The 16,877-nt window shown below is 38.6% G+C and overlaps 1 protein-coding gene across 3 annotated transcripts in view; it reads right to left on the reverse strand.

Annotated features, from left to right (window-relative positions):
- ZFR (zinc finger RNA binding protein) overlaps nt 1–16,877 on the reverse strand; it is a 90,089-nt gene that overhangs the window by 8,118 nt on the left and 65,094 nt on the right. For 2 of the 3 annotated variants that reach the window (XM_054555015.2, NM_001131290.1), the window contains 3 exon segments: nt 16,723–16,818; nt 1,720–1,831; nt 1,504–1,601 (listed from right to left, as the gene is read on the reverse strand). In XM_054555015.2, coding sequence (XP_054410990.1) covers nt 1,504–1,601; nt 1,720–1,831; nt 16,723–16,818 — 306 coding nt within the window. 3 annotated transcript variants of the gene reach the window in all.

Here is a 16,877-nt window from a genome sequence, read left to right on the forward strand (position 1 = left end):
CCACCGAAAAACAAACTGAAATTGACACTGGTACTTCAGATTTCACCGGTTATATATGCACTAATTTATGCGTGCATGTGTGTATAGCTCTATGCAATTTTATCACACATGCCATCTTATGTCATGTAACTACCATCACAATCAAGATGGTTAACTGTTCTGTTGCCACAAGACCCCCTTTAGAGCCATGCCATTCCTTCTTCCTATCCTTAACTCCTAGGAAACACTAATCTGTTTTCCTCCTCATGCAAGTATTATGTCATGAGTGCTACATAAATGCATTATATATTATGTAACTCCTTCACATTTATTAAGAACACTTCTAAATGTTCTCCTAAACATCCTCCTAAAACCAGACCACTTTCTTTAAGGTCACATTTTTAGAAAAGTAAGCATTCTTCTCAATGATGAATTTTGTTAGTTTTCAAGTGTTTCCTCCTGAATTTCTTTTCCCTTAAATTTATAACTAATTCCTTTAAGTACTAAAGGGAGAAAGAACAGACACTTAAGGCAACTATCTTCTTCCCTAGAATATAAAATGAAAGAAATAAAAACAGCGAACGCATAAGAATTTGGTCATGTTGTGAGTCTGTAAGATATCCATAATATTCTATTACTACTCTCTCCCCCAATACCATTTCTGGCCTAACAATTTACTTTGATCCTGACATCTTTCAAATTCCAAATTATTCAAGATAACCAATCAAGATCTTAAATCCAACAACTTCCAAGCATCTCAGAGTGGATTACTGTTCATAGCTAGTATCCTTTTTTCCCCTACTCAGCACATTTCTGGAGTCAACAAAGAGAAGCTACACCAATCTTAGGTTGATTTTTTTCCATTCATTCATTAGGTTCAATGTTTTTTCTTTTTCATAATTATTCAATAGGGTTAATAAGATGATGATAATACTAGCTAACATTTAAGATCCTTCCATATACCAGGTGCTAAGATGGTTACACATATTAACTCATTTAATCTTCTCAACAATCCTGTTTGAGACAGATGCTGCTTTTATATCCATATTATAGATGAGATGGCAGAGTTGGCAGTCAAATCCAGGGAGTCTGTCTCCAGAGCCCACATTTTTATTTACTTTATTTGACAGTGGCAGGAAAGGTTAAATTATAACAATAATGACCATAAACACCACAGCAAATTACTTTTGTACAACCAGAGGACATAAGAATTTCTGTTGATCTTGATACATAACCTATTACCCAGATTTAATGAGACACTGAAAATATTGCTGTATTTTTATAATACATAATACACTTACTTAGAAATGCCCATATAATTAAATAATAAAATTTTAAACTCTATTAATGAAATCTAGTTTTGGGAAAGCTATTTTAATATCCTTTCCAGGGGCTTGCTTACTACAGAAGCAGCAGAAGAACGAATATTATATAGTGACTTATAATATTCCTTAAGACAATAACAGAAAAATAAAACCTTAATGGAGTAACCCAATAGGGCTCTGCATTTAGGAATACTAGTACCTGTGCACTGGATGTGATGTCTTCACGCTGCTGGTCAGTCATTGTTGCCAAGGTATCAAAGGGATCCTTTTCACAAGGATCCAGAAGTCCAGGACTACCTGCAGCAATCACCACAGGGAGAGGAAATCATTAGCATTGTCCACTTATAAAAAAAATTATTCAACCAGCAAATGAGTAAACTTCATTTTACTTCATTAAAAACAAAGTAAAAGTTACCTTTAAGAATAATCCCTGAAGAAATGCACTCAAAAACTCTTCTCAGTGCATCCCCAGGGCTCTGAGGGCTAGAAGCACTGCTGATTGCTTTCTCTACTAGTAACTCCATAGCCTAAAAATACAACATAAAAATGTGTTTAACAGCTTACCAAAGGAATTACTCATTTTCAAACACTAGAATGACAAACTAACATTTTAAAGATTGAAAAAGCTACATAGAACAAGTCACAAAAACAGAAAATAAATATTACATATAATATAAAAACATTCAAAATTAAGGAATAGGCCGGGCACAGTGGCTCATGTCTGTAATCCCAACACTTTGGGAGGCAGATTGCCTGAGTTCAGGAGTTAAAGACCAGCCTGGGCAAGATGGCAAAACCCCGTCTCTACAAGAAAAACCCCCAAAAAACCAAAAATTAGCTGGATGTGGCGGCACGTGCTGGTGGCCCCAGCTACTTGGGGGACTGAGGCGGGAGGATCGCTTGAGCCTGGGATTGTTTACTGGCTGCAGTAAGCTGAGATCACGCCATTGCACTCTACCAGCCTGAGTGGTGGAGTGAGACCATCTCTCTTCACAAACAAAAGAACAAAAAAAACAAAACAAAAACCCAATGCAGGGAGTGGTGTTTTGAAGGGTCTCATGATAAAAATTTGTATTTAGATTTTTAAAAATTGAGATATAATTCACATGTAAGATTCACCCTTTTAAACTGTATAATTCAGTAGTTTTTAGTATATTCACAAAGTTGTTCAATAATCACCATTACCTAATTCCAGAGCATTTTCATGATCTCCAAAAGAAACCACATACCCACTAGTAGTCATTCTCCATTCTCCCTTTCTTCTAGCCCTTGGCAACCCCTAAATCACTTCCAGTTTCTACAGATTTGCCTACTCTGGACGTTTTATACAAATGGAATCATGTAATACGTGGCTTTGTGTTTGACTTCTCTCACTTAGCATAATATTTAAGGCTTATCCATGTTGTAGCTTTTACTTAAAGTTTAAATGAGACTACTAACAGCGATTCAAAGAAACTAGTTTGGAACCACTATGAAATCCTTAAGATGATAATGAAAGCTGAAAAGACATTAGTGAGAATCCATACTTTTGGCTATACACTAAAAAAGCTCATGGACTTATTTATCAGAGGTAAAAACTACGTCAACCTATTCACTCCAAGGCCATTTCTCAGAATCTCTTTACATTTTAAGAGATGAGAATTTAAAGAAATAGTGCACATAACAACTATGAAAAATAAATGATAGCTTCCAGCACAATTGGAAAAAACCTGAAAATAATGAATATTAATAATGATAAATGTAAGTCACAATTTAAAAGAATTAAGACAGCTCAGTTTGTTCCATTGAAGAATGCAGGAAGATGTTCAAGATTCTTTTTTATTTTGAGAAAGGGTCTTGTTCTGTCACCCAAGCTAGAATGCAGTGGCATGACCATGGCTCACTGTAGCCTCAAGCTCTTGGGCTCAAGTGATCCTCTCACCTCAGCTCAGGATCACTTGAGCCCAAGAGCTTGAGGTTGCAGTGAGCTGTGCTCGTGCCACTGTACGACTGGGACAACAGGCGCAGCCACCATGCCTGGCTAATTTTGGTAGAGATGGGGTCTCACTATGCTGTCCAGGCTGGTTTTGAACTCCTGGACTCATGTAAACCAACTGCCTTGGCCTCCCAAAGCCTTGGGATTACAGGCATCACAGCAACAGCCCCTCAAGACATTTTTCATTTTTTATGGATTTTCATTTTAAAGTTAAGTTTTAATATTTTAAGGGACAAGCTTCAGTCATCTAGAAAACTCTATGTATATGTATGGAATATGCATGTGTATGGAATATTTTAAGATGCGAAAAGACTGAGACCCTTGAGGATAAGGTCAGTGTTACTCATCTTGAACCCACTTGCCTAGTGTAAAGTAGCCAGAATTTTGTAAATACTTAGTAAATGATTATGACATGGAATGATTTTGGAAAGAATGTGAGAATAATCCTGACAATTCAGTGATAAAATAAACCAAGAGTAATAATTAGCAAAATATTCATGTTGTGATTAAAACACAAAATTGAAGTCATAAAATAAGCAACTTTCGATAAATGCCTCAAATTTTTACTGAGTACTTTTAGCAAATGTTATGAGAAAAGTGAGGATTAAATAATCAGCTACAGTTCAGGTATGTCAAGACATAAAAATGTGTTTCAAGTAACTCAAAGCTTTTTCAAAATCTGTTTATTGATTGGCTTTAAGAATCAGGCATTTCTGATTTATACCAGCAGGTAAAAGCAGAAATTAATTAAAAGTCAAGAAAGAAATCAATTATTTATGGAACACAAAAAAGTCAATATACTTAAACACACACAATAAAACTAATCAACTACCTATCTGACACCATTTACTGTGAACTAAGCAATTAAAACATATTAATTTTCTAAAGAACATAGCTATTCTCCAAGCACATGTCTACAGTTAAAAGAGCAATGAAAATAGAAGAATATAATTCAAAAGTAAAAAGATAGTATCAAAAATAAATAGAATCAAATTAAGGATTACAACACTTCAGGTTGTAATGTAAAGGGTCTTGGAGGCTATAATTATATAAGAGAATAACTTATTAAGAGTTATTATAACTGGAGATGGAAAAAGCTCCCCATATTAAATGATTAAAAAAATCAAGGATTGTAATATTTGCTTTAAAAAATTTTTTAATTTTTTCTTTTTACAGACAGGCTCCGGCTATGTTGCCTAGGATGGAGTGCAGTAGTTATTCGCAGGCACGATCATAGCACATTGCAGCCGAGCTTGAACTCCTGGGCTCACGTAATCCTATCTCGGTTTCCCCAGTAGCTGAGACTACAAGTGAATGCCACTGCACTCCACTGTAATATTTGCTTTTTATTTATTTTTTGAGAGACAGGGTCTTGCTCTGTTTCCTAGAGTGGAATGCAGTGGTGTGATTATAACTGACTGGAGCAGGCTGGGTGTGGTGGTTCACGCCTGTAATCCCAGCACTTTGGGAGGTCAAGGCGGGTGTATCACCTGAGGTGAGGAGTTTGAGACCAGCCTGCCCAACTTGGCGAAATCCTGTCTCTACTAAAAACACAAAAAATTAGACGGGTGTGGTGGCAGGTGCCTGTAATCTCAGCTACTCAGGAGGCTGAGGCAGGAGAATCACTTGAACCTGGGAGGCGGAGGTTGCAGTGAGCTGAGATCGCGCCACTGCACTCCAGCCTGGGCAACAAGAGTGAAACTCCGTCTCAAAAATAATAAATAAATAAATAAATAAATAAATAACTCACTGTAGCCTTGACCTCCCAGGCTCAAGTGATTGACCTCAGCCTCCTGAGTAGCTGGCACTACAGGACCCACTACCATGCTTGGCTAATTTTTATTTTTAGTAGAGATGAGGTCTTGCTATGTTGCCTGAGCTGGTCTTGAACTCCTGGGCTCAAGCGATCTTTCCATCTTGGTGTCCCAAAGTGATGAGATTACAGGCGTGAGCCACTGCACCCAGCCTTATTTGCTTTTTAAAAACACTCATGAAGTGTTATTTTTTCCCTTCCCATCTCCAGTTATAATAAGAGTAACTCTTAGTAAGTGGCAGGCACCATGCTAAATGATCACTTACATGCATAATTTAATTCAAGATGGAAAAAAAATCCCATAAATTTAAGAAGCTAAAAACAGCACTGTCCAAGGTCATGTAGCTAGGTGATAAAGCTGAGATTTGAACCCAGGTCTTTCTGAAATCAAAATAATGCTTTTTTTTTTTCTTCTTTCCCTTATATTTTCTTTCCTACTATGTTTCAATAAGTATCTTTCATCAATGGGTGATCCAGAGAGAAAACGTTAACTAGTTTCTGTGAATATTAGTTTCCAGCTCTGGTAGAGATAAAGACATGTAAAACAAACAAAACAAAGCCACCTGATGCGATTTCAGTAACACAGGCACTTTTCACTGGTGGGAGTGTAAACCAGTAAAATCTTCCTTTAAAACACAAGTGGCAAACTGTATCAAAACTTTTTTTCCCCCCAACGAGACGGAGTTTCACTCTTGTTGTCCAGGCTGCAATGGCGTGATCTCAGTTCACTGCAACCTCCACCTCCCGGGTTCAAGCGATGCTCCTGCCTCCGCCTCCCAAGTAGCTGGGATTATGGGCATAAGCCACCATGCCCAGCTAATTTTGTATTTTTAGTAGAGATGGGAGTTTCTCCATATTGGTCAGGCTGGTCTTGAACTCTTGACCTCAGGTGATCTGCCCACCTCAGCCTCCCAAAGTGCTAAGATTACAGGTGTGAGCCATTGCACCTGGCCACAAAATTTTAAAAGACACATTAATTAGCCCAGCAACGGCAGTACTAAGATTTACAATAGCGCTATTACTACATAATAACAGCACAAAAAATATTCTGCCCAGCTCTTAATTTGTAACAGACTGGAAACAATCACTAGCACTAGGAGTTCTGGCTAAATAATAGTAGTAGCAGTTATCCTCTTCATTATAGCTACCACTTACTGAGTGCTTATCCTTGCTAAGTGATGCTCTACGTCTTCACATATATTAACCAATTCTAACCATTATAATCACATTCTGAAGGTAGATATGACTATCATTCCCATTTTACAAATTAAGATGTTTATGCTCTTAAAATAGGATTTTATGAATACCATAACAATGGGCAATTGTACATACAAAAGCCACTTACACAGTCCAGTTGACATGGATCACTATTGATACATGCACAACAGACTTTGATTTGTAAGCCCATTTGCAGGTTGTTGCATTTTTGTAATATATTTAGTCACAGCACTTTATTTTTTATGGTGAAATGTATGAAAGTCTTAATAAAAATGGTCATGTCTTGCAGGGAAAAGATTTACTTACAGCTTTTAGTGATTTAGGGGTGTGCATACAGTTAAATAGATGATTTTTGTTAAGGGATATCTAAATGCTGAGTTAGTTCATGTACCGTTTGCTGATTTTTTTGTAAGCTGAGACTGTTTGTTCTTTGCCCTGAGATGTCAGTGTCCTATCATTTTAGAACTCTTTGTTGGTTCTATCAGCAACAGCCAGAACTGTTAGTACAAACCACCACCACTAAAATCTGTATTACTTACAAATACCTCTGAACGCCAGTAAAATATGTGAAAAGAAATGTTAACGTATTTCAACTGTTATTTGGGCAGGAAGAATAATTATAGCAGTTTTCTTCACCTTTCTTTGAGAATGATTCCTTTACATTTGATATATCATTCTTTAAAACAAAACGAAACAAAACAAAACTGGTCAGGAATGGTGGCTCACGCCTATAATCCCAGCACTTCTGAAGGCCAAGTCGGGAAGATCCCTTGGATCCAGGAGTTACAGACCAGGCTGGGCAACATAGTGAGACCTTACCTCTACAAAAAATTAAAAAAAAATGTAACCAGGCAAGGTAGCATGCACCTACAGTCCTATATACATGGGAGGCTGAGTTAGGAGAATCGCTTAGGCCTGGGAAGTCGAGGCTGCAGTGAGTCATGATCATGCCACTGCACTCAAGCCCGAGTGACAGAGTGAAACTCTGTCTCAAAAAAGATAACATTAAACATTTTAAAGTGAATGATTCAGCAGCATTATTATACTATGTTGTGCATATCAAGTTCCAAAACATTTCCATTACCCCAAAGTAAACCTCCTTACCCATTAAGCAACTTATCCCTATTTCCACAGAGACATGCACTCTGTCTCTATGGATTTATATATTCTTGATATTTCATATAAATGGAATCATTGAAATATGTGACCTTTTGAGTCTGGATTCTTGCACTTAGCATACTGTTTTCAACGTTAATTAATACAGTGGCAGATTTTTTTTTTTTTTTTTTTTTGAGATAGGGTCTCGCGATGTGCCCAGGCTGGCCTCAAAATCCTGGGCTCAAGAGATCCTCTTGCCTCAGTCTCTTGAGTACCTGGGACTATAGGCACGGGTCACTGTGCCCAGCTCAATAACAGATTTTTTTGCTGAAATACTCATCATAGGACACTGTCTAGAAATAAAATATATAATAAACATTGTGTGTGTGTGTGTGTGGTGGAGGGGGGGAGAGGGAGGGAAAGGGGGAGAGAGAGAGAGAGAGAGAGAGAGAGAGAGAGAGAGAGAGAGACAGACAGACAGACACGGTCTTGCCCTGTTGCCCAGGGTGAAGTGCAGTGGTGCAATCACAGCTCACTGCAGCCTCAACCTCCTGGGCTCAAGTGATTCTCTGACCTCAGCCTCCTGAGTAGCTGGGACTACGGGTGTGCGCCATCTCATCCGGCTAATTTTTAAGTTTGTCTTTTGTAGACATAGGGTCTTGCTATACAAATAAGGCTGGTTTTGAACTCCTGGCCTCAAGTGACCTTCCCACCTCGGCTTCCTAAAGTGCTGGGATTACAGGTAGGAGCCATTGTGCTAGGTCTATAATAAACATTTAAAAAATTACATGCCTTTTGTAAGTTACTGCAGTTATACTATTCTAAAGGTTTAGATAGCACACGGCAATTCTGATATCAGACCAACATTACAACAGAACTCTACCTATATTTTATTTCATCACCATGGATTCATGACAAAAGAACAACAAATTTGAAGGCAGAACACCATTTTCAATCCTCATTGCAGTGGTAAAGGAAAGGCCACAAAAGCAGGCATTGTTACTTAAGGATTTGTTCAAAGTAATCTGAATGCTAAATAAAATTAAACATAATACAGTTCATAAGAATTTCAAATTTATTTGATAAAAGAAAAAAAGTTACTCCTGTTTATGACAATAGCACAGACACAAACTGAAGATCTCTTGCCTCCAAAACATGATTAACAAATATATTAGGGCCAGGCATGTTGGCTCATGCCTATAATCCCAGCACTTTGGAAGACCGTGGCAAGAGGATTGCTTGAGCCCAGGAGTTCGAGACCAGCTGGGGCAACACAGTGAGATCTCATCTCTACTAAAAATAAAGACATTAGTCAAGTGTGGTGGCATGTGCCTATCGTCACAGGCACTAGGAAGGTTCAGGCAGAAGGAATGCTTGAGCCCAGGAGTTCAAAGCTGCAGTGAGCCAGGGTTGCTCCATCGCACTCCAGTTTAGATGACAGAGCAGGACCCTGTCTCAAAAACAAATGATAGAATATACACACTGCTGCCTTTCAAGAAAAAATGTAATAGCTTGAATCAAACAGTGACAGAGAACATTCCTGAAGAACAGAGTGTTTACCCTGCTTAGGCTTGGCTCTCCAGAGATGAGGGTGGGGATGACAGCTGATTCAACAAACCCCCAAAATTTCACCAATGACTTTCAATTTGGAGAAAGGTAAAATGAATCACATTATAAACAGATCCAGAAGAAATTTTCCTAAAAGTAAAAACTCCATCTGACCATCTTCTATCTCACCAGAGAAAAGAAAAACACTAGAATTTGCTATCCTGAAGACTTTGAAAACCAGGAAAGAACAGAAGCAATCAGGAAATCAGGAAAGAGCAGAAAAATGGTAATCATTCACATCTAACTATTTCCAATAATAAATGCATTTGGCTAAAATGCAGATAAAAGAAAAAATAAAGGTAAGATCTTCCAAAGGAATTAGAGGTAGGAAAAAAAAAAAAAACTTCATAGAGCCCCAAATTAGCTTCACATACCCAAATGCTCTCTTGGTTCAGGGGAATATAAATTGTTAGTGAAAGGAAATGGTAAAATAGGTTCAGGAAACAAATGGAGCAAATCCTGCAAAGATAAAAGCTCTAGGAGTCCATTCTTGGATTGAAACCTGAAACTGAAGGGGTGGCAATAAAACCCATCACATTTGGAGTGCCATAGTATATTTGATGAAGACACAGGAGAGTGTAGCCTACATTTGCTAACAAGGCTGCAGGTAGCCAAATCCTACTCCTTTTCATAAGCAATCCTCCAATCATATCTCACAGGGGAAGGAAATGAAGAGTTATCAAAAAAGGTGAGAATAGATTTGCATGACATCTTTGTACTTGTGTGGAACATAGCATGAAAACTAGTGATAAAAATCTATTCTGTAGGGACTCTGGGTGATAGTCACAGGTCAATGTAGGTTCATTAATTGTAACAAACATACTACTCTAGTGTCGGGGAGGCTGTGTATGTGTGAGGGCAGGGGATATGTGGGAACTCTATATGGTTGACCCTTGAAAAACATGAATTTGAACTGCACAAATCCACTTATATGGGAGTTATCTTCCATCTCTGCCACCAGAGACAGCAACATCAATCTTCCTTCCTCACCCTTAGCCTATTCAATAAGAAGTTGAGGGCTGGGCACAGTGGCTCACACCTATAATCCAAGCACTTTGGGAGGCCGAGGGGAGCAGATCACTCGAGGCCAAGAGCTCGAGACCAACCTGGCCAACATGGTGAAACTCCATCTCTACTAAAAATACAAAAATTATCCAGACATGGTGGCGCACGCACTTATAATCCCAGCTACTTGAAAGGCTGAGGCAGGAAAATCGCTTGAACCCAGCAGGTGGAGGTTACAGTGAGTTGAGATCACACCACTGCACTCTAGTCTGGGCGACACAGCGAGACACGGTCTCAAAAAAACAAACAAACAAACAAAGGAACAAAATGACTTGATGTTAAAAAATTAAGAGGTATACATTATACCCTGTTGAAAGCAGATCTCTTCTTTTAAACAACCAGTTTATAAAAATTGAACATATATTAGGCAACAAAAAAACCTTTAAATTCCAAAAACTGCAAATAGCAGACTACATTTTTTGAATCACAATGCCATAAAAACTAAATTATTATTTACAAAAACAAAAGCAACCCTCCTTCAACCGTGCAGAATATAAAAATTCCCTTGGCTGGGTGCCGTGGCTCACGCCTGTAATGCCAGCACTTTGGGAGGCTGAGGCAGGCGGATCAGGAGGTGAGGAGTTCAAGACCAGCCTGGACAACACGGTGAAAACCCATTTCTACTAAAAATACAAAAGTTAGTCAGGCTTGGTGGCGTATGCCTGTAATCCCAGCTACTCAGGGCGCTGACACAGGAGAATCACTTGAACCTGGGAGGTGGAGGCTGCAGTGACCCCAGGTCGAGCCACTGCACTCCAGCACGGGCGACAGAGCAACACTCTGTCTCAGGGAAAGGGTGGGGAAATAAAATTCCCTCACAACTACTGTTGGCTTAAAGATAGTATGAAAACAAATTACAAAGCATTACCTATGCAGCCAAAACTCTTGTGTTCATCTTTAAACTGCAGCTTTAAAACCTCTGTAACTACAGAATAAATCAATGAATCAAGCATCTAACTCAAGAAGTTTGTAAAATAATAACAGAAAACCCCAAGGAAAATAAATATAGAAATATAAAATCATAAGAATAAATTATTAATGAGGATTACAATAGAGCTGATTTTGAGGAGACAAAAAAGCAATAAAACAGATAAACCACTGCCTAAAGAATACAATACTAGGAGCGAATTTTAAATGTCAAAATACTGACATTTTGGTGTTTTTTTTTTAAAGTACTAAAATACTAATGTATTTGTTGTTATATGTAAATGATTTTAAAGATCAGCCAGCAGCTTTCTTCACTTTTGACTTTCTTCACAATCATTTCCCCTGCCATGGCCAATGCTCCTTCAATTCCTTTAACCTGTGCATTCTCTTTTGTTCTCAGTTCTTATGGCTCTCCACCCTCAAAGAAGAGAACACCCTGTGAAGTGCATGGGTGACTCTCTCAAAGAAGGCCTGGGTAGGACCAATCTGTAGTGCTGAAAATCCAGACTGCAAGAGTGGCCCAGATGCAGTGGTCTTGAGAATCTATTCATACAAGTAACAACGTGGACTTACTACAACAGACATAGCTTCAAGGACACCCTGGGTGGGTAGAGGGGACCAAAGTTTAAGAAAGCAGGAAGCAGGATGATGATGTACAATGCCTGTATTTCCATACATTTTTAAAATTTGGGATGGGCACGGTGGCTCACGCCTGTAATCCCAGCACCTTGGGAGGCCAAGGCGGGTGGATCACTTGAGGTCAGGAGTTCTAGACTACCCTGGCCAACATGATGAAACTCTGTCTCTACTAAAAATACAATCAGCCAGGCGTGGTGGTGCATGCCTGTAATCCTAGCTACTCAGGAGGCTGAGGCAGGAGAATCACTTGAACCTGGGAGGTGGAGGTTGCAGTGAGCCAACCTCCAGGCTCACTGCACTCCAGGCTGGGGTATAGAGTGAGACTCCATTTCAAAAATAAATAAATAAATAAAATCTGAAGCTATACAATGCCTACAAATTATTGTATTTAAAATCTATTAAGAATCTAACAAATTCCAAACACCTAAATACTGAAACACCCACATTGCTATTTTGCTCCCATCTGGCAAATACTTTACTGGCTAGTCTAATCAGTGACACAAAGAAGAATTAAAAGCAAACAAACAAACAAGCAAAAAAAAAAAATCCTAAAATAGCGTAACTCTATTGAATGGGTTGATTTTTTTAAGGGAAATATAAATTGCCGAAATTAATCACCAGAGAGAGACTAATTACAATAGGAGAAATTGAGAAAACACTATTCCCTTAAAAGGAATTGGGAAGTGATGATGTCACATAAATTTTTATAAACTGTCAAGAAACAAAGTTTTGATGCTACTAAAACTGCTTCAGAGTTTAAAGAAAGAAAAGCTTCCAAATTATTTTTATAGAGTTAGTGATCACTGCTTCTAAATTTGACAAAGAGCACAGAAACAAAACATAAAAAATTTGTTTCATGTCACTGAGAAATTCTTAAACAAACTATTGGCAAGCAGAACTTAAGAGTTCATTACAACACTTTTCTCGTATGTATGAAGAATCATTCCCAGAATGCAAAGGTAGCTCAATATGAAGAAATCTATTTACACAGTATTAAAAGGTTGAAGGAGAAAAACTATACATTCATGTTAATAAGACTTAAAAAACTGATAAAAGTTCAACTTCCGTTACTGATTCAAAAATTACTTAAACTGGAAAAAGATTGATAATTCAACATGACAAGTAAATATCTCAAATAAAAGGCTATATACCATCATGCTTAATACAGTTTATAGACCAGAAACATTTTTAATACAATCAGGAACGTATCATACATGTCAAGCAGTATTTCTTTTATTCCGTATTTGTTACTCTAGAATTATCTTTTAATTAAAATAGAAAAAAAAAGTATTGGAAAGAAGGCAAAATATCACTTGTAGATATGTCTCAAAGAAAAAAAAAAAAAGAGATAAGGTCTCATTCTGTCACCCAGGCTGGAGTGCCGTGGCACAATCATGGCTCACTGTAGACTTGACCTGGGCTCAATAGATCTTCCCACTTCAGTCTCTCCAGTAGCTGAAACCACAAGCACATGCCACCATGCCGGGCTAATTTTTGTATCTTTTCTAGAGAAAGGGTTTCACCATATTGCCCAAGCTGGTCTCCAACTCCTGGACTCAAGCGATCCTCCTGCCTCAGGCCTCTCAAATAATGGGATTACAGGCATGAGCCACTAGACCACGACTGGTTGATCTTTTATCTATTGATTTACAGTTTTCAAATTAGTTTTTTTTTTTTTTTTTTGAGACGGAGTCTCACTATGTCGCCCAGGCTGGAGTACAGTGGCACGATCTTGGCTCACTGAAACCTCCGCCCTCTGAGTTCAAGCGATTCTCCTGCCTCAGCCTCCCGAGTAGTTGGGATTACAGGTGTCTGCTACCGAGCCTGGCTAATTTTTTGTATTTTTAGTAGAGATGGGTTTTCACCACCTTGGCCAGGCTGGTCTTGAACTCCTGACCTTGTGATCCACCCGCCTCGGCCTCCTAAAGTGCTGGGATTACAGGCATGAGCCACTATGCCTGGTTTTAAATTAGTTTTTAAGTAATGCACATGTATAATTTATCCTGGTAAAAATTAAACATTACAGATCTCTATACTAGTCATCTCTTCCTCCCACTCCTCAGAAATAATCACTACTGTAAATTAGAATATATCCTACCAAAAATTTTGCTATGTATTTAAATGTACATATACATATCTATAGAAAATATAATTCGATGAAAAAAAAGTTCTAAAACAAAGGAGATGTGCCGGGCACAGTGGCTCATGCCTATAATCCCAGCATTTTGGGAGGCCAAGGCAGGTGGATCACAAGGTCAGGAGTTTGAAACCAGCCTGGCCAATATGGTGAAACCCCGTTTCTACTAAACATACAAAAATTAGCCAGGTGTGGTGGTGCGTGCCTGTAGTGTGTAGTGAGCCAAGATAGCCGTACTGTACTACAGCTGCCACTGCACTCCAGCCTGGGCAACAGAGTGAGACTCTGCGTCAAAAAAAAAAAAAAAAAAAAAAAGAAAAAACAAGAAAGCAGGTGTGAACTAATTTGTCGGAATACAAAATCCAGAAATGATAAAAAAATTAATGAATCAAAATTTGTAATGCCAGGTACAGTGGGGCTCAGGCCTATAATCCCAGCAGTTTGGGAGGCCAAGGCGGGCAGATCACCCAAGGTTAGCAGTTTGAGACCAACATGATGAAACCCCATCTCTACTAAAAATACAAATTATTAGCAGGGTGTGGTGGCCCCTGCCTGTAATCCCAGCTACTTGGAAAACGGAGGCAGGAGAATCGCTTGAACCCGGGAGGCAAAGGTTGCAGTGAGCCGAGATCATGCCACTGCACTCCAGCCTGGGCGACAAGCTGTCTGAAAAAAAAAAAAAATTGTAAAAATATGGCAACTTTCGGCCAGGTGCGGTGGCTCATGCCTGTAATCCCAGCACTTTGGGAGGCTGAGGTGGGCGGATCACGAGGTCAGGAGACTGAGACCATCCTGGCTAACACGGTGAAACCCTGTGTCTACTAAAAATACAAAAAATTTAGCCAGGCATGGTGGCAGGCGCCTGTAGTCCCAACTTCTCGGGAGGCTGAGGAAGGAGAATGGCATGAACCTGGGAGGCGGAGCTTGCAGTGAGCAGAGATCGTGCCACTGCACTCCAGCCTGGGCAACAGAGGAAGACTCCATCTGAAAAAAAATATTAAAAAAAAAAAAAGTGGTAACTTTCCTTCTCTTTCTTTCTTCTCTTTCTCTCTCTCTTCTCTCTCTCTCTCTTCTCTCCCTCTCTCTTTCGAGACAGAATCTTGCTCTGTTGCCAGGCTGGAGTGCAGTGGTGTGATCTCGGCTCACTGCAACCTCTGCCTCCCAGGTTCAACTGATCCTCCTGCCTCAGCCTCCTGAGTAGCTGGGATTACAGGTGTGCATGTTGGTCAGGGCAGTCTTGATCTTCTGACCTTGTGATCCACCCGCCTCGGCCTCCCAAAGTGCTGGAATTACAGGCGTGAGCCACTGTGCCCGGCAAAATGTGGTAACTTTCATATAGCAAAAATCATCATAAAGCTGAAAAGTAGATGAAAAACTGGAGAACACAATTTGCAACACAGGTAAAGGCTAATTATTGTAAAAAGAATTACTATAATAAAATGATGAATAAGAAACTGGCAGTTAAGAAAAAAACAATTACAAATGCCAACCATTACGCAATTAAAGAAATACAAAAAATCAGATAGCATTTACATATTTTTTTGAGATGAAGTCTCACTCTGTCACCCAGACTAGAGCTAGTGGCACAATCTCGGCTCACTGCAACCTCCGCCTCCCGGGTTCAAGTGATTCTCCTCTCCTGCCTCAGCCTCCCGAGCAGCTCGGATTACAGGTGCCCGCCACTATGCCCAGCTAATTGTTGTATTATTAGTAGAGACGAAGTTTCACTATGTTGGCCAGGCTGGTCTCGAACTCCTGATCTCAGTGATCCGCCCGCCTTGGCCTCCCAAAGTGTTGGGATTACAGGCGTAAGCCACTGTGCTTGGCGAATACCATATTTTGCCTATTATTTTGTTAACTATTAAGAAGTGTGATAATATCCCAGAACTATGAGAGTGTAAAGAATATAATTAGTCTAATAGTTTTTTTGAAATTTTCAATGACCCAACCTTCTGGTGAACAATTAGTACATGTTCTTTGACCTTGATATTTCAGCCCTAGCAATTTATTCCGCCCTCAAAAGCTTGACAACAATATATACAATGAGGTATAATAAGGATTTAATAGCAAAAGATTGTAAACCTAAATGTCTATCAAATGAATGTAAGTTAAATAAAATACGCCATGTCCATAGAAAGAACGCAGTAGATGTGACTGCCTTTTCAAAGAACTCTAAGATGAGCTTTGTTAAGAAAGTTTTAAACTGTGATAGCAAGGCCATGCTTTTGTTAAAAAAGATTAAAAAAAAAAAGAACTAAGGTAATCTTGCCTATTAACTCTCATTAATTAAACTCTGGAGTCAATAGGTTGTTTTAATTTTTTAATGAATCCCTGTCTATCTGAATTCTTGCTCTTCAGAAATCAAAGTTTCAAACAGTAATGTACATAAAGATAGAAACATATACTGTATATAGGTATAATTTTTTTCTCCTAGAAGAAATCACAGCAGATTGTTAAGATAATCTGTCTTTAAATAAGAAGGCTTTTGGTTATTTCGTAGCTTTTTGCGTTACTGAATCTATCTTTTTGTATTATTTTTGAATAATATATATTTCTGAATTTTTACAGTTCCCAACCACATACATTATTTTAAAAAATGTCCCTGCATAAGGAGATTAACAGTTCTTCAGTCTTCTTTATACATTTGTATATTATATGTAAAAGCCAACTAATAAATGCTGTAATATTTAAAAAAAAAACACTGTGAAAACAGCAAAAAGAAAAAAACACACAAAGAGAAACATCAATGAAAATTCTTTAATTAGTCACATCTGAGAAAATTAAACATTCTAAGACTCCCCCAGGATTTTTCATGAGAAAAGAAAAACTATATTTAGTAAATGCAAATAAGGCTGATAATTACATGTAAACTGAGAGGATAAAAACTGCAGAATTATTTCCTACATGTTTTTACACCATACAGTTACATACTACTTACCCAGCTTGGAAAATCAGACCAAGTTGGAACTCGCTGACAGAGGTCTCGAAGAATGCGTATGATAATCACACAGGACTGCAGACCATTAGCTCTAGCCTTGAGAGCAACACAAAAACCAACTGAATTAATCTTAGAAATACTGAATATATCCCTTG

This window comes from Pongo abelii, chromosome 4 (genome assembly GCF_028885655.2).
Source record: "Pongo abelii isolate AG06213 chromosome 4, NHGRI_mPonAbe1-v2.0_pri, whole genome shotgun sequence".
Taxonomy (NCBI): domain Eukaryota; kingdom Metazoa; phylum Chordata; class Mammalia; order Primates; family Hominidae; genus Pongo; species Pongo abelii.